The following is a 22,073-nucleotide window of genomic DNA, read 5'->3' on the forward strand; positions in this document are numbered from 1 at the left end:
AGACTACTTAAAAAAAGAAGAAGAAAAAGAAAAAATGAAGAAAGAAAAAAAGAAAAAAATTTCAGGAAAAAAAGGACTGGAAGGATATTCACCAAAATGACAGAAGCTATATTCATTTTCTCTTCACATTTAATATATATCTGTAGTTTTCAAATTTTAAGAAACTGAGGAATTTTTAGAAGTGCAGAAGTTACTTTTACAATCAATCTCTCTCCCCTCACCCAGGCCTCCCCCTGCCTCTCTCTGCAGGAGGTCCTTCCCCTTTCCAAGCAGAATACCTCCCTGTGGGCCAGAGCCTGGGTAGAAATCTTTGTGGGATTGGCGATGGCCATCTATGACTTAAATGATGGCCTTGAAGTCCATGGTGAGCAATGAGTTCCTCAGGACAAAGGTGCGATATCAATTCAAGAGATCCTAAACTATATTTTAATTTGATAATAGAAACAATAAAAGCCTAAAAGTTTCATAAACACAGGTTTATCCTTTTCAAAGCAAATGTTAAATTACTAAGATATCTTAGATTTTATTCTCTTCTATTATATGTAACTAGCCCTGGGAAGACTGTCGATTCAATTCAGCGCATACTCATCACTTACTATAGACGAGGCAGTTTGAAGAAATGCAAAGCTGAACTTCAAACCAGTCGAAGAGAAAATGTAAGTACACAAATAATAATATCACAGTTTGGAATATGGTCAATTCAGCAAAGGCAGTCAAGTGCTGTAGGATGTCCATAATAATATTTTATACATTTAATACTTTGGAGTCATGAATAAGATTATAAATATAACTATTTGGGTTTTTCTAAGTAGCCAATCAAATCTTTAACCATTAAAGAAATTCACTGGAACAAGTAAGGTTTTCAGTGAGTAACATTTCCATTTGATTTAATTTTCAGAGTTAAGCATCTCAGTCTGTAATGATTATTCTGAGCTGCTATAGAAGTGTAACTCATTCTTTGATTCTCTAACATTTTCTTCTCAGTAGATGTGCTCAGATAAATTATTTGCCTTTGCTTCTATATTCCAAAACCTTTTTCTATGTGAAACTTATTCTGTTAAGATAAGATTAAATCTCCATTTCACAATTTAAGGAAAGTCTGATGCCCTCCCAAATGTGTCTGTCAAGCTCTTGGGTAAGACAGTGTGGGCATGCTACTGATGCGACCGCTTACCACTGTCACCTTGGATGGGTCACTTACTTCATTTTTCTGAGCCTTTATTTAACAATAGGCCTTGAGTGGTTGCGATAGTGTATGTCATCTACTACTCACTGTTGGTTTGCCAGAGACTAGAAGAGGTGGTCTGCAAAAAAAAAAAAAAAAAAAAAGACACTGAAAGTTAGTCATTTCTGTTCTTATAAGTTCTTGGAGCCTCCGTTCCACCAAGCATGACACCAGGCTCTTATCTTGTCTCTCTTGCATTCTTGCTCCTCCCAGCTCTCCCTTTCACTCCACCCCTTCCCTTCAGGGTTCCCTGAAGATTTCCAAACTTTACTATTATGAAGAACAATTCCATTTCTTGAACCCTTTCCACAAACTCAGTTTTTGGTTTACTTTTGCAAAGCCTTACCAATTAAGATACTCAATTCACAATGCAAATATAGGATCAGGTATTCATCAAACGTTACAGGAGAAAACAGCAACTTGTATTTTGCATGGATGAAGGTGTCAGCTGGACATTGTCAAAGGTATGCGATATTCACTTTTTGTAGATAATCCATGTTCATACAAAGGTGGCTGCAAAATAATTTGTAAGCAATTTATTCTGGATGTATGCTAAGTGTTTCTAAAGATGTTTTGCATTTTAAAATAATTTTTAGGGAAGAATTTTTTAGTAAAATACTGATTTGTGAAGTATATGTTGGCATATTATATTTTTTACAAGATCTTCCTCAGATTTTTATGAAAAAAGAATGTGTGGAATGACTTTAACTTTCCCTCTTACAGCTCGTCATAGTTTTTTAAGATTTATTTATTTATTTTGAGAGAGAGAGAGTGGGAGCATTAACGGGGGAGGGGCAGAGAGAGGCAGAGAGAATCCCCAGCAGGCTCCGTGCTATCAGCTCACATGGGACTTGATCTCATGAACTGTGAGGTCATGACCTGAGCCAAAATCAAGAGGCAGATGCTTAACCAACTGAGCCACTTAGGCACCTCATCACCACGTTTATTTGAAAGTACGGTCCATGTACAGAGCAAGAATTTGATCTCAGGTGTTTACACAATCTACATTTCCTCATTTGATGATCTGGGGTTATTTATTCCAGTCCACAGTTTTGATTATATCTTCCACCTGAATCATGCACAAGTAGGTATTTCTGATTTATCCCCTAAGGGCAGCATCTGCTGGCTTTCTGCTGAACATCTTCCCTTGGTGTACATGCATCTCCAAACCAAACCATCCAGAGCAGAAGTCATCTTTTGACCCCACACACCCCCACCTAGCGTTCCTATTCTACTCTGCCTCCTGTGGCCATCACCTTGAGTAATTACCATCCTCTCAGTCAATCAAACTTGAAATCTGTGTAATCTCCAGGTTTCTCTAAAATTTCTTGTCAACTTGTTGATTCCATCTCCAAAATGCCTTTTGAATTCTTTCCCTTCTTTCTACTCTTAACCACTATAGCAACTACCCTCACGCAGGCCTCATGCATAGATCTTTCACCTTTGGTCCTCTCCTACACATGGTGCCTAGGAAAGTGTTTCCATAGATTCCACAGTATGGTTGTTCTCTTTGCAATCCTCATAAGACTTCCTATCCCATATAGAATGAAGTTCAAACCTTGTATTCAAAGCCCTTTAAATCTTGACCTCAGCCATGTTTTCAGACTCATCTTCAATTTATTCAAAAATATTAAGTCCACTATGTGCAAGGTGCTCTGCTGGGCCCTAATGGTGAGCAACACCAGACATAATTGCTGGCCTCACTGGGCTTCTTCGGGAATATGTTCCCCTGCATCTCTGAATTCAGTAGCCCCAAATCACTCATCGCTAGCCAGGTATGCTTTAGGCTTTCCTCTCTATAGGCTTGTCCTCCACCTGGAATGTCTTTTCCTTCCCCATAGTCACCTGTTGAATTCTTCAAAGACCTAAATCTTGCTTCTTCCAAAATGCTTCCTGGATTTCCTCTTCTGTTTATTCATTATGGTACAGAGTAAAAACTACAAACCTCATAGCCAAAAAACAGTAGGTTCCAGGCCTGTTTCTGCTACTTACTGACCATGTAAACTGGAGCAGATGACATAGTTCTGCAAAGCCTGTTTCTGCATCTGTAAAATGGAGGCAACAGTATCTATCTCACATGGTTGTTCTATAGATTAAGTAATACAGATAAAGTAATATAATGGCAGAAAAGATAGTCTCAGTCTATCTTTTATGTTATACATGTGTAGAAATGAATGGTTATCCTATCCCCATAGAGGTGTTAATAATAAACAGTCCAGATAGATCACAGTTTTTCACCATGGCAGTATCACTTTACCTATTTTTTGAGTTGAATATTGTTATCATATATTTAATCCTTACTCTGACCCAGTCATTGTATGGAATCTCATTTAATTATTGCCAATCCTATGAAGTATGCATTATTCCCTGTGTTTGATATTGCTTATTAGCAAAACAGCATCTATTTCCACCCTCTTCTGTGCTTTCCCTGGCATTAAAGGGACTGGAGGTTAGGAACTACATTTCTGGATGCAATTTAAATTCTGCCAATAAGATACACTCAAGATAATTTGGAAACGGTAGAGAAGGTTGAGGGAATTCACCCAAAAGAAAGGCAGATACGATGGCTTGGGCAAATGTGAGTTTTTGCAGATCTGGTCAGACTCTCTGTTCTACCAGTAGTGCCCAGCCATGGAGGCTATTTTTTCCAATAGCTCCACATAAAGAAAATTTGGAGAAGCACTCTACTTGGCTCATTTTGTGTGTCTTAACTAACTACTTTGTTTATCCCATAACCGACCACTGTGGCCAAGGAAAGAAAGCTCCCTAAGAATATGCAGCTCCATTTGGATCAAGTGGCCATAGAAGATAGAGGTACAGTTCCTCTAAATAAGTGGAGTAACACAGATACAGCCACTGAAGAATCATCTTGGCCTGAGTTTCTGAAAAAGCAGTCTTGCAAGCAGGTTGTTTGTTTAAGAAGGGATCCTAAGTAGTAGGAGTGAGAGTCTGGAGGAATAAGACAGGGAAAGGAAAAAAATAACCCTAAAATTCCATGACGCATTATTGATTTGGCAATCACTGTGGGTAACTGGTACTCAATTCTGCCAGCATGTATTATTACTTTGATTTGTTAACTTGGCTGAAGGAAGAAACCTAGAGATTCTTACTTCACAGGTTGGGGGACCAATGTGAAGGCACTGTCAGCTACTAACTATATGTGTCCCAACTATACGCTCATAAATGAGAGAAATAACCGCAAGGTGGGTCCAACAGATCTACTGAACCCATAGTGAGACATATTTGAGCTAGGACTCCATTTATCACTTGGCCTCCCTATGACCCCATTTTAAGCAGAGAATAACAAAGGTACTTCAGGTCTCTTGATTCAGTACGAACACATAGCCCTGGTCCCTATATTCAACAATTCTTAAAAAGTCTGACAATTCCTTTTTGCCAGTGCATATTTACCCGATGAACAGTCTTATATCCCTCTGGGAAAGGATCATGGTAGTGTTTATCATATATATTTGCAGTAGCATTGCATTGTCTTTCCTCAAAGGGATCTACCTCTTCCTCAATGAATGGGCTTTGGGTCTGGGAAGTGACATACTTAGAAACTGGGTAAAGGGCTCTTTTTCTCTGAAGTAAGAGCTGGTGAAGATTTCTGTTCTCCAGCTCTCAATTTTTCTGTTTTATTATACAAGTCAAGTAACATTCTGGTTGGCTCTCCATGTGGCTCACCCCTAGGAACACCATGGTTTGTTGGCTAATTCCTGAGGGTCAAAGCATACTGCGTACTACTTACTATAGCCTTGCTGCCCATTAGGACGTATGCCCCCTTTATTCTAACAGGTAAACACTGCCATTGGTGTCTGCCATTCCAGAATCCTACCATTTCCTCGATAGTAGGAATCTCAGTTTCATGGCAACATCTTCTGTCAACCCCAGCGTATACAAGACAGCTGTCACAGAGCTTCTCAAATTAACTGGTATCCCTTAGCAATGCGTTCCTCACCGCGTTAGTGAGAGAAGTGTCCTCTGGTTCCTCCTGGGGAACGCTGTCAAGTATCGGTTTCTCTGATCACAGATAATAACCTCATTCTAATATTCTTATATCCCCCAATCTTCAGACCCCTTCCGCAGCACTATGCCAAGTCAGTTTCAGCACCTCCATCTCATTTATCCTAGGCTATCAGAGTGTGCAAGCTTCAAAGAGACTTCTCAGCAGCATGTTGGACACATTACTGGTGTCCTTGACAGAACACCAAGCTCCAAGTCATGGAGAAGTACTCCCAATATCAATAAGCTATACTCCACCCAGCTTTCTATTCCTGCCTCCCACCACCATCCTCAATCCAGTATGCTCAAGATCCCTGCACATGTGTCCCCCAGATTCCTAAAATATTCCTATTAACTAGGTCCTGCAATTTTGGGGCTCATAAGCCCTTCTTCTTGGCACAAGAATGGTATTTCTGCTTGGGGGCTATGAAGTCTTACTGTAGTAGTCAGCCTGAGGAAGAAAAGTATTATCTAGAGAAAAACCTGCCTCAGGTGTGATCTTTCAAATGTCTTCAGACCGGGAGAAGTTGCTCTCTTCTACAAAGGTCAAGAGCTAGTGAATAGAGAGCTGGTCTCAGTTGCCACTATGGAAAAAGGCATCTACATTTATTGTAGATCTGTGAGAAGCTAGCTCTCCTCCAATGGACTGACATTGGCAGGGATGGTCTATATACCTTCTTGCCAGGTTTGTGCCATGTGGGAAGTTCATAAAAGGATATAAAATCCTGGGGCACATGGCTGGCTCAGTTGGTGTAGAGATTACTTTAAAAAATAAAATCTTAGGGAAAAAAAAGAATATAAAATTCTAACATAAGAACAAAGGAAATATTTATATTCAAGTTTATTAAATACTCCCCCCAAAAAAGAGGATACCAAACTTAGAGGACTAAGTACACCTTGAAGCAGAGTTCATACTGGTCACATTTTATTCAGAACATGTAGCCTGAAGTCAGGACACAATTCAGGGAGATAAGGAGAAGGCCTTGAGTAAGCAGAGGAACTTAGATGCATTGTTTTAGATTTTGGCTAAGGAAAAAAGAAAACTTAGATGGATCTTTAGTGCTTTTCATTGAAATGATAGTCACAGTTGCCTTGCCTCCACTGTAGCACTGAAAAAGTCCTCCAACCTGTGGTAATTCCCAACCATGTGCAGATGCTGTGATTGGTCTGTGTATGTGAACAGGTGAGCGGCTATGAAAAAAATTTAGTGAATTTAGAATTCTGTGTGTGTGATGATTTTTTTGAAATCTTCTTATTTAAAATCTAGCTTAGGGAAGAAAACCATCATTTGTATTTTAATTGAAAATATTCAGGACTGAGGAATTTGCGGAATTTGCCCCAAAATATTCTTTTCAATAATTTAGTTGTTAAACTGCAAGCAGTTTAAGCAAAGCTATTTGGATTTACTGTTTTGAGAACAGTTAGGCCCTCTACAGAAAGAATCCAGTAATTGTGACACCATCTTAAGCATTTTCCTGATGAGAGGGAATCAGATCCCTAAGGCTTGACCCTGGGCGAGAACTTACCCAGGTAGTTAAATTCTTTGCTTGGAATAGGGATGGGGTGAAATAACCCTTACCTTAAGAAATTTGGAACAGGGGCGCCTGGGTGGCTCAGTCGGTTAAGCGTCCGACTTTGGCTCAGGTCACGATCTCGCGGTCCGTGAGTTCGAGCCCCGTGTCGGGCTCTGTGCTGACAGCTCAGAGCCTGGAGCCTGCTTCCGGTTCTGTGTCTCCCTCTCTCTCTGCCCCACCCTCGTTCATGCTCTGTCTCTCTCTGTCTCAAAAATAAATAAGCGTTAAAAAAAAAATTAAAAAAAAAAAAAGAAATTTGGAACAAAGAGGGGACTGACACAGTATCTGGAACAAAGGTGGGCCTAAGATTCAAAGGAAAGATGTAAGTGTAATTACAGGGTAATATATAGTACAAAGTAAATATTGTTTTTTCTTTTTGTGAAAGCAGTTTAATAGGCGATCAATCATGGATCCAATCACTGGCATCTGCAAAGGGTGAGGAGTTCAAAGATAATCAGCATTTGCCTTATAATCTTGCGTATTTTTGTAATATGTTTTATATGCATTTTTCATGGTTCACAAATGTGAGGCCAGACACCTGCTTTCTTGACCTGCTTTGAAAACATAAGCAGAACTATAGTTGTATTAGTTGCATTATTAACTTAGCTCCACACACCATTTTGTTCCCAACTTATCTAGTATCTGATCTTATCAGGCCCCAAATTGCCTCATTGTCCAGAAGAATGCATACTTCCAGATTGTTTGAGGCCCTCCTTCTAAGGTTTCAAGAAGACCTCTCTTGTGGATAAGCTGTCCTTAAGCACAACAAAGCAAAGCAGCTTTGGCAACGATCCCCTGTCTTCTTGTTGGGCTGCCTTTCTGATAATAAAGCTTCCTTTGGCTTCAAAACCAGTGTCTCAGCCATTGGCTTACTGCACATTGAGTGCCTGGACAAGTTTAAATTAGGCAACATACACACAACGTTTTTCTCAGCTAAAAGGTAAGTCCTTCCAACAGGAGGCCGAAGTACTAACTATTCAATAAATAACACAATGCCAATACTATATCTTACAAAACAGTCAATGACTAAATGTTTTCCATAATTCAGAATACCATAACAATGTTCTAGTTTTGTTTTTAAAGTTGATCCCATCTCTAAGAATTTTAACAGATTCTCTATGTTGAAATTAGTTTGCTTTATGTATTAGAAAGTATGCCTTAACTTTGGAGCAGACAGATCCTGGTACTCTTATTAAGCATGTAAATTCAACCTCTATAAGATCATCTTACTCTGGAGGATGATCATGACTATTCAGTGGGTTGAATTTTGATTATCAAGCACTTATTAAATGCCTATTATGTACTAATATTATCATGCTGGCCACTGGGGGCTAGAATGAAGCAAATATTTTATAAGGCAATTCATGTTCCACAGTACAGGGATTTAGGACCCTTGTACCTCATGTGGCCTAAAGAATTTTGGAACTCAGAGGAAATGAAAAAGATCATCTTGATCAATATCTTCACTTCTCAGATGACTACACAAGGCCAAGGGAGGTTAAATGAATAAAACAAAATCCCAAACCAGTTAGCTGTAGAGTCAGAATTACAAACTAGGTCTCCTTGTTCTTGGCCCTCTGTTTGTCCTGCTATACCTGACAGAGGATGTCCTCTCCCTGGGGATAATAGATGGATGCTTTTCCAGAAATAAAGCCAGAGCTTGAAAATAGCATTTCCTCCATACTTTCTGCCCTATTCTTTTCTTTTTTTTTTAAGTTTATTTATTTATTTTGAGAGAGAGAAGGAGAGAGAGAGAGAGAGAAAGTGACAGAGCACACAAGTGAGAGAAGAGCAGAGAGAATCTTAAGCAGGCTCTGCACAGCCAGCACAGAACCCAACACGGGGCTCAAAACCCACAAACTGAGATCATGACCTGAGCCGAGATCAAGAGTCAGATGCTTAACTGACTGAGCAACCCATGCACCCCTTATTTATTTTACATTTAAAAATAAAAAAGGGGCACCTGGCTGGCTCAGTCAGAGGAGCATGTGAAACTTTTTTAAATAAATAAATAAAAGCTGTGGAGTTTTAAAATTCATCAAAATATAGCCAGTCTAACATTAAAAAATTTTTTTTTAATATTTATTCATCCTTGAGAGAGAAAGAGACAGAGCACAAGTGGGGGAGGGGCAGAGAGAGAGGGAGACACAGAACCCGAAGCAGGCTCCAGGCTCCAGGCTCCAGGCTCCAGGCTCCGAGCTGTCAGCACAGAGCCCGATGTGGGGCTCGAACTCACAAACCATGAGATCATGACCTGAGCTTAAGTCAAATGCCCAACCAACTGAGCCACCCAGGCACCCCCAGACAGTCTAACATTTTATCTATTTCTTTTGTCCCTGACCACAGATATATGTATCAACATAGATGCAATTGTATGTATTAATTTTTTCACTAAAAAATCATAAGCATCTTTTCTAAGTTATTATAGTCTCATAAACATTCTTTACACAATTAAGTTTATTGGTGGTTTCCATTATAAAAGATGCTACTTGGTCACTCTAGGAAATTCACAAGTCAGAAAAGTAAAAATTAGAAGAAAAGAAAAAAGCACCTATAGTTTCAGTGTGTATAAATTCACCCCCTATGTGTATTTTGGAACCATCATTATAATATTTAATGACTGAATAATTTTTAATATTTTTTTCCAACATCTACAATCAATTTTATTCTAATATAATCTAAACACATACCATTTAGAAATACCAAGAAAAATTTATGTACAAGAGTTGACGCTATTTCATTTGGATAAAGCTGACAAATTCTTGCTATAAGTATAGTCCAGGAAACATCTCCGAGGAAACCTAAAATATTGGAATAGATGCTGTGGCCCCCAGTTTGATAGCTCTCAGAGACAACTGAAGTTGTCAATGTTTGGTACTAGATGTAAAATGTCATTGGTTACCCTGCAACTGTTAAGGCTTCTTATGCAGCTTATATCTAAATTCTTAAGCAGATTGTCGTCTCATAAATCCAAGTCTTCTGGAATAGCCTGCAGTGCTAAACCTGCAAACCAAATACAAATCTCTATTCCATCAAAACACAGTTTGATGCTTCTTCAACAGCCTTTTGTATGTACTCAACTTGTGAGATCCCAATGTAACAATTTTTCCTCCAACATTTTCAATTACAGATTGTGGAAGATTCTTGCTTTCACTGATTCCTCGGATCCACCCTTTTACCAGATTATTTAATTTTCACAAATTAAAATCCTGCGCTGCAGTTCCTTTTCCTCTTCAAAAACCCCAAAGGGCTTCACAGTCTCAATTAATTTCTGAGTAAGTTGGCAGTCAGTCTCTTTGGGGGCTGCTAAGAGGTGATGTCACGGCGCCTCTGTGGTCCCTGTGTTTGCTGTGATTCCTGAGGTTTTACCTGAAAGCAGCACGCGGTCCAGCGGCGGCAGCGCCCGGTCACTTCTCCGCCCCACCCCGCCCCTCACCTCACCCCGCCCCTCACCTCGCCCCGCCCCTCACCTCGCGCCGCCCGCCGCCGCCGCCGCCGCCGCCCAACTCAGGATCCCCCAGCTCCCAGGAGAGAGGGAGGTAGGGACGCCACAGGTCTGGGTCCAACCTCACTCCCGCACGGCCCCCGCCGCTTTAAGTGCTTCTCCTTCCTCCCCCTTGTCCTAACACGGCAACGCGAGTAATGTTTTATCTTGACAGAAATATTTTTTATTATATTTAGGTGATTGCGTTCAGAATCCTGGAGGGAAGTAGGGGCTGAATGGGTTGTTGAGTTGATTTGTGATGTTGTGTAGTGCTGTTGTACAATATTTCTCCTTGAAAGCATATGGCAGAATTCTATTTCTCCACCCTCTTGAAGTCAACCATAGCTTTAACCAATGGGACAGGAGTGGAAATGACTTGTGTTTGTTGCAAGTGGAAGCCTTTAAAAGTCAGTGCACGGTTGGCTATGCCTCTTCCCTCCTGCCGCAGTGACATGCAAAGTACCAGATGGTGGAAGTTACATCAGCCTGAGTCTTTGTGTAAGGAGAACAGTGCCCACAGCAGGAAAAAAAAAAACAAAAAAAAAAGGACCTCAGCAAGAAATTATATTTGTTATTTTGAGACAGTGAGATCTTATTACTGCAGTCTATCCAGGTTAATGTTTTGCTTTAATCTCAGAAGCATTCTATCCATCTCACATTGAAAAGACTGCTGGTTTGTCGTGTGATTGGACTTTGACATCTGCAACTCCCCTGATCACCTCATGTGATTGTACCTTCCCTCTGTTCCTGTTCCATATATATCTTTCCCAAAGACAAGATAATCTCAGATAGAAGAGGACCACTTTTTAATTGTGATAAAAATAGTTGCACTCTGGCCTAAAACCTGAAAACAAAGCAAATTTGGTTTTTATAAAGAGAATTGTGCTGCTTTGAGAAAAGAATCTGTCTCTAAGAGTCCAGATGGTTGTCATAATTCTTTGACTAAAGAACTTGAAGACTAGGAGTACCTGGGTCACTCAGTTGGCTGGGCAACCAACTCTTGATTTTGGCTCAGGTCATGATCTTAGGGTTTGTGGAATCAAGCCCCACCTCTGGGCTCGCACTGACAGCTCAGAGCCTGTGTAGGATTCTCTCTCTCTCTCTTTCTGCCCCTCCTCTGCTTGCTCTCTCAAAATAAATAAATAAACTTTTTTTAAAAAAGAACTTAAAGACTAGAATGCCTAGCACAATCTGATAGATGTTCAATATATACTTATTTGGAAAGACAGTCAAGTGAAAGAGGGAGAAGGAAGAGTATGTGGAGTTTTAAAATTCATAAAGTGTATTGACTATATATATATATGTATATGTATGTATATGTATGTATGTATATGTATATGTATGTATATATATATACATATATATATGTATGTATATATATATATATATATATATATATATACAATCAGAATAGTTTAATTTGCAGAAAGAAAGTGTATCTATCTTAACCAGGAGGCTCCTTACAACATCCACCTGATAGAGACATTTCCAACACCGTTGGGCCTATGAGATCATAAGGTCCAAGTAGCCTGAACCTAATGCGGAGCCTTTTCTTGATCTGGATGCCACTCAGGACTGGATGCCTCATGTGCTACTACTAAAAGAGTCAGAAAACCATGCTTAAATATGGTATGTCCAAAAAGGTCTTGTCCTTGTGGTGGGACATTCCAGGTACAACTTGTCTATAACATTTTGAGGTGATATCTTAACATTGGACCCACAGAAACTCACTGGTGTGCCAGAGCCCTGAACTCTCAGAATTTAGCTCCATCTTTAGCACCCATGTTTTTCATTAAAGCATCTATCTGTGATGCTTTATTTTTCTAATGCTTTCTTTTTCCCACTCACCAGGCACAATTAGCACAATGTAACCAATGTAATGGACCGATGTTGATAATGTGTGAGATATTAAGATTGAAATTTTACTGATAGCGAATGAATAAAAGCATTTTCTAGGTCAGTATCTGCATAGTAGAGCCAGACTGCAAATGACATCATTACCTAATTAAGGCTTGCAAAATTCCACAGTTATCCTCCGAGACTTTCTTGGGTTTTGCCACCAACTAGATGGACAGTGAGTGGGAAACTGAAGCCATTGGTAGGTTTTTATGCAGGGGGAGTCTGGTTCCCTTGGAGCAAGGGGAGGTGATGTTGCTGCTGGCAGTGAAAACTCAGAGGCTATGGGGATTTGAAGTTCTCAGCCCCATCTCTTCTGCTTAAAAGTCTTAGGTTCCTACTCCTTTCCTATTAGTGTCTTAACTGAGCATAAGAGCCTTAATGGTATTGTGCATTTAACGGACACTGAAACTCTGCAAATTTTACAGTTAGGTTCTGTGTTTAATTCTCAGCTGCATCTGCCCCGTGCCTATAGGATCCAAGGGATTACTTTAAAAATGTGATGCTTTCTGATTATCCACCCATGCCCTGCATTGGGCTTTAAATGCCTTAAATTTTACCCTTTTTTTCTATATATGCTCTCCAGGGTTGTAAGACATGGCCATCCCAATCCACACAATCTTTGTACCTACCATTGCCACTAAATGCCATTCCCACTTGGTCTTCTAGTGCCTCGCTTTTAACCTTTCCGTCCCATGCTATGAGTGATCTGTGTCCCCATTTCTCCCTAGCAGGAAGGTTATTTATGTGTTCCATTTCCTGGAGCCATCCCACTCCCCTTTAATTGCTTGATCAGTCAGGGGCCTGGCAGGAAAGAGATGGAACCCTCAAAAAGATGACTAAAGAAAATTTAATGACATTACTACTTACAATGTGTGACAAGATATAGGGAAACTATACAGGCTGGAGGAGTTCTACAGGGCTGGCAACAGCAGGAAGCCTACGGTCTCTAAACTGGGGAAAGCAAGAAGAGGGAGGGATGGCTGAAACCAGTGAGAATGCAGTAGTAGCAGGGAGCGAGGGAGCTGTGGCCTTAGGTGTAGGAATGCATAACCTGTCACTTCACAAACAGGCAGTCAAGGGAATCGACCCATCACACTTTCGCTGCCCTCTCATTTTCTGGTCTCCGGCCCGTCCCAGTTGGAAATCTGGTTAATGCTGTTGATAAAAGTCAGGGGCACAGAGCAGAGTGTGAAAAGATGGTGAATGGATATGAGGGAGCAAATAAAGACTCTGCCCTCAGTCAACCCTCTTCCCTTTTCCCCATCAGCATCCACCATTAGTCTTTTTTTTTTTCTCCCCTAGGTGAAAAATTCATTTCCCCCAAACAGGGTGCATACCCAGAGTCCCATCAGCTAGTATAGCATTCCTGGGTGTTAACAATGCAGTCATATTCTCACCCGAAACCTAAGACATTGGCCACCACCAGCCATCGGTGCTCTTCATATAAAACTGTAGATCTTTTAGGGCACTTGGGTGGCTCAGTCGGTTGAGTGTCTGACTTTGGCTTGGGTCACGATCTCAAGGTTGGTGAGTTTGAGCCCTGCGCGTTGGGCTCTGTGCTGACAGTTCGGAGTCTGAAGCCTGCTTCAGATTCGGTCTTCATCTCTCTCTGCCCCCCCCCCCCCCCCCCCCCGCTTACATTCTGTCTCTCTCAAAAATAAACATTAAAAAAATTAAAATTTTTTTTTTTGTAAATTTTAAAAAATGTTTTTATTTACTTCTGAGACAGAAAGAGACAGAGCACGAGAGGGGGAGGGGCAGAGGGGGAGGGAGACACAGAATCCCAAGCAGGCTCCAGGCTCTGAGCTGTCAGCACAGGGCCCGACGCGGGGCTCGAACTCACAAACCGTGAGATCATGACCTGAGCCGAAGTTGGACACTCAACCAACTGAGCCACCCAGGCACCCCCAAAATTAAAATATTTAATAAAAAAAACCCTGTATATCTTTTAAAAAGAAGAGAAATAATCAATAAGCATAGAACATTGTTGCTACCATCTAACATGGACAATATCCAGCACAGTATGGTCCTCTGGCCCCTTAGCATCTATGTGACTCATAACATGTGTGCTCTAAGAGGCAGTTGGAGCTCCTTGGAGGAAAATGGTTCTCAGGTAAGAGACAATTTGATACCAGGGTAGCAAGGGCAGAAGGACAAATCAAGAGCTTCTGAGCTGAGTTGTTTTCATCATCAGGATCCAATTATCAGTCTTGATCAGCATGCTTTGATCACCATTTTTAGAGGAAAGCAGGATCCAGGTTCAGAGAAGGGACTTAGTAGAAAAGTAGTGAGGTGGTGGTAAGAACTTCAACCTGTTAGGCCGGTGTTCAGGACTGGGTACTACTTCTATCTGGTAACAGTACAGAAGGTGAAGGAGATGAGCCTCTTCCAGCCAATGGTTAGATAGACAGAAAGCAGCCCAATGCTCATGTAGCACACTGTCAATCCACAAATACTGAGCGTTACCATGTGTCAAGTATTGTCTTGAAAACTGGAGGTATGATGTTTGAAAAAAAGAAAAAAAAAATCCCTGTCTTTACCGAGCTTGGGTAGAAGCGAGGAAGGCAGAGGGTCAGATACATTAATTCAAATGGTTAATTAGTTAGGGGCGCCTGGGTGGCTCGGTAGGCTAAGCATCCGACTCTTGATCTCTGCTCAGGTCATGATCTTATGGTTATCGAGATAGAGCCCCAGGTGGGGCTCTGTGCTGACAGTGTGGAGCCTGCTTGGGATTCTCTCTCCCTTGCTCTCTGCCCCTGCCCCACTCGCATGCATGCTCTCTCTCAAAATAAATAAATAAAAAGGGGCGCCTGGGTGGCTCAGTTGGTCAGGCATCCGAATTCGGCTCAGGTCATGATCTCATGGTTCCCGAGTTCAAGCCCTGCGTCAGGCTCTGTGCTAACAGTTCAGAGCCTGGAGCCTGTATCAGATTCTGTGTCTCCCTCTCTGTCTCTGCCCCTCCCCAGCTCACGCTCTTCTCTCTCTCTCAAAAATAAATAAACATTAAAAAAATAAATAAACTTAAAAAAAGAAAAACCAAACGGTTAATTAATTAATACAGTAAAATGTGCCATGGAGAACTCTTTGGCAATATCAGAGCACATACCAGGGCCCTACCTAATCTGGAGAGTCGGGGAAGACTTCTCAGGGAAACAAATGTATCTCACGATCATTAGTGGGCAGGTGTGAGGGCAGCAGACCACTTCCAGATACCACACCTGTGAAAGGGCACCTAATCACTAGCCCACCAGCCTTGACTCTGCCAAGTTCTAGGCCCACACAGGATAGAGCTAGAGCTAGATGGAAAACTGGCCCCAGAAGAGTCCAGAAGAGACATAGCTGTGAGTGGTCACATGTAGTGGCTCCAATTCCATTTCCTCCATGAGTCTAATATTTCTCTTTGTGTGGGTGTATATGAGAGAGAGGGAGAGAGAACACTTTCATGTCTTTGTCTCCATTGCTATTTCCTTGTTTGCTCCATTGTTGGGTCTTTAAACCTGGAAACCGACCCCAGCGACCATTAAAAGTGACTCTCAGATACTTGAGGTAAATGCTAAACTTTCTCACATTATTCCTGCCTTTCTTTCTCTCCGTGGTTCCTGCGTCTGCTCAGATTTTACTCTTTCTGTGTTGTGGCTAAGAACTCTGAAGTCCTATAAACCTGGGTCCCAATGCTGGCTTCGCCAGTCACCAGCTGTGAGACCTGGGACAAGTTCCTTAGTGTCCCTTAACTTCAATTTCCCCAGTTAGAATCGGAGGCTAGTAACAGTACCTCCCTCACAGAGCTCATGTGAGAATAGAACGGGATATGCCACTGTAGGTGGAAGCTCTAGTTGTTAATTCAGTTTTTCCTTTTTCACCACTTGGACCTGACAGCAAAGTCTCGATACCGAACTTTGACACTCATCCTCCACTGGGACGCTGACTGCAGTTACTCTCAGGTGCTTCTCATGCTGGGACACTTCCTATGAACCCCTCATCCAGCCTCGTGCTCTAGGACGCCATGACAGGTTTAGCCATGAAGTCAATGGCCCCGCAGGGGTATCAGGCAGCTCCTCCTCATCTCGCTTCTCAACTTCAACCTCTCTCATTCCTTAAGCTGTTCCTAATGAGGAAACAAATTTCTGTGGATTTTTCCCATATTTATGGAACAATTTTACGTAAATTCTTAATTTTAAAGTCACACAAATATAATGATACACATTTCACTATATGAAAAAAACTCCCAACAACTGAAATGGCATGAAGTTGCTTTGTACTAATGCTAATGTTTTCTATGTGTCTGTGAGCCTGGATGGGGATGAAATGGTTCCCCAGCCCAGGACTAGATGATCTCTTGAGGTTCTTTTAGAGATTTGAACAGGAAACTAATGACGAAATAATGAGTTCTAGTCTTACATGATGTGCAAGGTGTATGCCCGGGCTTTGTTGATAGGTTCAAGATGTTGTTGGCCGGTATTTCAAGAAAAAAAGAGTGTTGTGGTCTATAATTCTCTATTTACATTTTTTAAAAAGAGTTATTTATTTATATTAGTTTCTTACTTGATCTCTGGATGCAACAATAAGGCTCCTGACTGGGCAAATATATTTTTAACTGCAACACTAAATGTATTTAAAAAAATACATTTTTAATGTTTGTTTATTTTTGAGAGAGAGAGAGACAGAGAGACAGTGGGGAGGGGCAGAGAGAAAGGGGGACACAGAATCCAAAGCAGGCCCCAGGCTCTGTGCTGGGGCTCTGTTCTGTCAGCACAGAGCCTGATGCGGGGCTTGAACTCATGAACTCCAAGATCATGACCCGAGGCGAAGTCAGACATTTAACTGACTGAGCCACCCAGGTGCCCCAACACTGAATGCATTTTATCCTAACATTTTTCTAAACTTTTTTTTCTTTTAAACAACTTAGATTTACAGATGTTTCAAAGATACTACACTGTGCACTATTTGGGCACCTGGGTGGCTCAGTCGGTTGAGTATCCAAATCTTGACTTTGGCTTAGGTTATGATCTCATGGTTCCCAGGATCAAGCCCATGCTGGGCTCTGCACTGATGGAGTGGAGCCTGCCTGGGATTCTCTCTCTGCCTTTCTCTCTGCCTCTCCCTCCCTCACGTCTGTGCACATGCTTTTTTTCTCTCTCTCAAAATAAACATTAAAAAAAAGATAGTACAAAGATAAGTTAGAAAGACAGCACAGAGATGGGTTACAAAGATAGTTTAGAGAATTAATTCTTATATGTACATTTCTTGGAGATCCTGAGGGTTTGGTTCTGGATCTACCAAAATAAAGTGAATATCACAGTAAAGCAAGTCAAATGAATGTTTTGGTTTCCCAGTGCATGTAAAAGCTATGTTTATACTGTACTGCAGTCTATTGAGTGTATAATAGCATTACATCTAAAAAAAAAAGAATGTATATACCTTGATTAAAAAATATTGCTAAAAAATGCTAACCAATCATCAGAGCTACCAGTGAGTTGTAATCTTCTTGCTGGTGGAGGGTCTTGCCTCGATGTTGATGGCTGCTGACTGATCAGGGCAGTGGTAATCTCTTAAAATACAACAGTGAGGCAACTGGGTGGCTCAGTCAGTTAAGCATCAAAGTCTTGAGATTGAGCCCCACCTTGAGCATTGGGCTTCATGCTGGGAGTGGAGCCTGCTTAAGATTCTGTCTCCCCATCTCCTTCTGCCCCTCCCCCACTCATTAGCACACACACATAATCCCCCCCTCAAAAAAAGAGACAACAATGAAGTTTATTGCACCAGTCAACTCCTCCTTTCACAATTTCTCTGTAGCATGCAGTGCTGTTTGATAACACTTTACTGAAAGTAGAACTTCTTTCAAAATTTGAATCAATCATCTCAAACCTTGCCTTTGCTTAATCAGCTAAGTTGATATAACATTCTAAATCCTTTGTTATCATTTCAACTTCAAAAAGGTCTTCACAGCATCTTTGCCAGGAGTAGATGCCATCACAGGAAACTACTATGTTTGCTCATCCATAAGAAACAACTCCTCATCCGTGAAAGTTTTATCATGAGATTGCAGTCGTTCAGTCACATATTCAGGCTTCACTTCTAGTTCTCTTGCTATTTCCACCACACCTGCAGTTACTTCCTCCACTGCAGTCCTGAGCCCCTCCAAGTCATCCACGAGGATGGGAATCAGCTTCTTCCAAACTCCTGCACATGTTGATATCATGACTCTTCCCATGAATATGAGTGTTCTTAATCGCATCTAGAATGGTGAAATCCTTCCCAGAGGGTTTTCAATGAACTTTGCCCAGATCCATTAGAGGAATCACTATCTATGATTCCTCTATCTATAAGGCAGCTATAGCCTTATGAAATGTATTTCTTACATAGTAAGACTTGAAAGTCAAAGTTACTCCTTGAACCATAGGCTGCAGAATGGATGTTGTGTTAGCAGACATTAGTGACATTAATCTTGTTGTGCATTTCCATCAGACCTCTTGGGTGACAGGTTCATTGTCAATGTGCAGCAATATTTAACAAAGAATATTTTTTGTGAGAAGTGGTTCTCAACAGTGGGCTTAAAATATTCAGTAAACCATGTTGTAAACAGATGTATGTCATTTAGGCTTTATTGTTCCATTTACAGAGCACAGGAAGACCAAATTTAGCAAAATTCTTGAGGCCCTAGGACTTTCAGAATGGTAAGTGAGCAATGGCTTCAACTTAAAGTTAGCAGCTGTGTCAGCCCCTGACAAGAGAGTCAGCCTATCTTTTGAAGCTTTGAGGCCAGGCGTTGACATCTCCTCTCTGGTGATAAAAGTCCTACATGGCAGCTTCTTCCAATAGACAGCTGTTTCATGTACATTGAAAATATGTTGTGTAGTGTAGCCACCTTTACGAATTCTCTTAGCTGGATCTTCTGGATAACTTGCTTCAGCTTCTATATCAGCACTTGCTGCTTCACCTTGCACTTCTATGTTATGGAAATGGCTTCTTTCCTTAAGCCTCATGACACAACCTCTACTAGCTTCAAATTCTTCTTCTGCACCTTCCTCACCTCTCTCAGACTTCATACAATTGAGGAGTTAGGGCCTTGCTCTAGATTAGGCTTTGGCTTAAGCGAAATGTGGCTGGTTTGCCCTTCCATCCAGACCACTAAAACTGTCTCCAAATCAGTAATAAGGCTGTTTTGTTTTCTTATATTCATGTGTTCGCTGGAGTAGCACTTTCAGTTTCCTTCAAGAACTTTTCTTTTGCATTCAAACTTTGGCTACCAGTTTGGTGCAAGAGGCCTAGCTTTTGGCCTGTCTCAGCTTTTGACGTGCCTTCCTCACTAAGCTTAGTCATCGTTAGCTTTTGATTTAAAGTGAGAGATGTGTAACTCTTTCCTTCACTTGAACACTTGGAGGCCACTTAGGGTTATTAATTGGCCTAATTTCAATATTGTTGTGTCTTAGGAAATAGGGAGGCCTGAGGAGGGGAAGAAAGATGGGGAAATGGTCCATCGGTGGAGCAGTGAGAACACACACAAAATTTATCACTTAAGTCTGCTATCTTATATGGGTTTGTGGCAGCCCGGAACAATTACAATAGTAACAGATCATTGCTTTGTTCTTCAGAGATCATTGATCACAGATCACCATAACAAATGGAATAATAATGAAAAGTTTGAAATATTGTAAGAATTACCAAAATGTGACACAGAGACATGAAGTGAACAAATGCAGTTTGAAAAATGGTGCCCGCAGATTTGTTTAAAACAGGGTTGCCACAAGCCTCCAATTTGTAAAAACAAAAACAAAAGCAAAAACGCAAGATCTGTGAAGTATAAGAAAGTTAGATATACCTAGATAGTTTTCATGCAGCTTCTTTTAATGTTATTACATTGCATGTAAGTAGGTACCTTTATCAAACCTAAGGAATCAACATCGGTACAGCACTATTAACTAAACTTCAGACTTCATTGAAATTTCACCAGTCTTTCACTTACTTTTTTTTTCTGCTCCAGGGTTCAGTAGGTTACCACATTGCATTTGATTACCATATCTCTCTTGTCTCCTCCAAACTGGGACAGTTTCTCAGTCTTTCCTTGTTTTTCATGAACTTGACACATTTGAGGAGCACTAGCCAGATATTTTGTAGAACGTCCCTCAATTTGGGTTTGTCTGATGTATTGTAATGACCAGACTGGAGTTTATGGGTGTTTTAGAATGTCACAGAGATGAAATGCCTTTCTCATTTCATCATATGAGGGATATATGATATCAACATGTGCTAATCAACTTATTACAGTGCTGTAAACCTTGACCACTTGGGTAAGATGGTATGTGTCTGTCAGTTTTCTCTACTGTAATATTACTGGGTTCCCCCTCCCCCCTTTTAATACTCTGTCCATTAGAAGTCACTTACTAAATCCAGTTAACACTCAAGAGCCAGGAAAATAAATGACTCCTCCTAGAGGTGGGATTATCAAAACATTTGTGAACATACATTAAAAACACCAAAACATTTCATAAATGTTTTGGGGGAGATGCTTTGAGGCTATGCAACTATTCGGTTCCTCTTTAAAGTTTCACCCACTAATTTTAGCATTCATCCCAAATCTTGCCCACAATAATTATTGCCGTGGTGCTCAACTGGTAACTTTTCTATTGCCCTCGTTCCTTCTATATTTATTATTCAGAACTTTGGAATTTTTCTGTAAGGAAGGATTTGCTTCTGCCCCATTTATTTGTTTCATCATTTGTTTATATCAATTAAGGACTAATAGATACTTATTCCATTCTTGGGTCATAATCAAATACTATTGTCATTACTTTTTGTTGTTCAAATTGTTCCGAGTTTGGCCAATGAAAACTCCTTATTATTTCTGTACCATCCATCTATCTACATGGGTTCATACTGATATCTTTGACTCATTCAACTCCACAGGGTTCTTTCTAGCCTTCCTGTCTTTACTTGTTTGTAATTTACTCTCCCTGACAGCAAGACATATGACTTCCATCATCTGTAATTTATTTATGTATTTGTTCAACCCTGGTATCCTTGTAAAGCAGTTACCAGAATTGCTAACCTGTCCTCTCGTGTGAAACATGGTTACTAAGTAGACTACCGTGTTTTTTGTCCATTCTTTTTGTCTTTAGTCTTATAGTTTCCAATAAAAATTACTTGGGTCAACTCTTCCTCCCCACTCCCATGCAGTTATGTCATACTTTCTCATATAGTTAGATTCATTTGTTGTGGTTGGTCTTCATTCTATCTTGGGATTCCGCAACAATCCTGAGTTAGCTTTTCAAATTGCATGCAGTAAAAGAGTAAAAAAGTTTACTCTTTGTGGTATATAGTTCAGTGGGTTTTACCAAACACAGAGGGTCATGTATTCACCACCACAGTACCACATAGAATAGTCTTGTCATCATAAAATTCCCTTGTGCTGCTCCTTGTACTGAACTCCTTTCCCCTGCCCTAACACCCTATGATAGTGTTTTCAAAAATAAGCATTTTTAAGTGATAAAGAATGTTAGGAAGCAACTTGTCCTAAACTTTTCCATTTTATAATTTTTGGTATTTAAAAAAGTTATGAAAGTACTGTATATACATTTCTGTTTACAGGTAGAGAAAGCCACAATATAAAAAACAATCCTCCTTCAGTAGTTAGCATGTGTGAAGATGTAAGAGCTTGTCTATCAGTATGTTTTTGGCACAGTCTTGGACCTTTAAATCTGAAGTCTTTCATGGTAGTAATAGTTCCAAGCCCCAATCTCAGAAGTAACCAGTGTGAAGTTCTCATATATGGGAAATATGAGAAATTTGAGAACCAGAAATTAAGGTCATGCAGTTATTTATGACAACACACGAGGTGGAACTCACACTCAAGGCTCCCAGTCCATTGTTCTTTCCACATCCTGGTGTTTTT

At 40.6% G+C, this 22,073-nt stretch overlaps 1 protein-coding gene across 11 annotated transcripts in view; it reads left to right on the top strand.

Moving 5' to 3' along the window:
* ABCD3 (ATP binding cassette subfamily D member 3) overlaps nucleotides 1–22,073 on the top strand; it is a 163,833-nt gene that overhangs the window by 52,525 nt on the left and 89,235 nt on the right. For 4 of the 11 annotated variants that reach the window (XM_053214488.1, XM_053214489.1, XM_053214484.1 and 1 more), the window contains exon 2: nucleotides 551–656. Coding sequence is in view for 4 of the 11 variants with exons in the window: in XM_053214478.1 (XP_053070453.1) it covers nucleotides 1,661–1,689; nucleotides 2,337–2,486 (179 nt within the window). In the remaining 7 variants the exon portion in view is untranslated. Of the gene's footprint in view, nucleotides 1–249; nucleotides 392–550; nucleotides 657–1,645; nucleotides 1,690–2,336; nucleotides 2,487–22,073 lie in introns of those variants that run through there. The other 7 variants (XM_053214481.1, XM_053214479.1, XM_053214486.1 and 4 more) reach the window with 5 other exon arrangements.

The sequence above is a fragment of the Acinonyx jubatus genome, chromosome C1 (assembly GCF_027475565.1).
Source record: "Acinonyx jubatus isolate Ajub_Pintada_27869175 chromosome C1, VMU_Ajub_asm_v1.0, whole genome shotgun sequence".
Lineage (NCBI taxonomy): Eukaryota > Metazoa > Chordata > Mammalia > Carnivora > Felidae > Acinonyx > Acinonyx jubatus.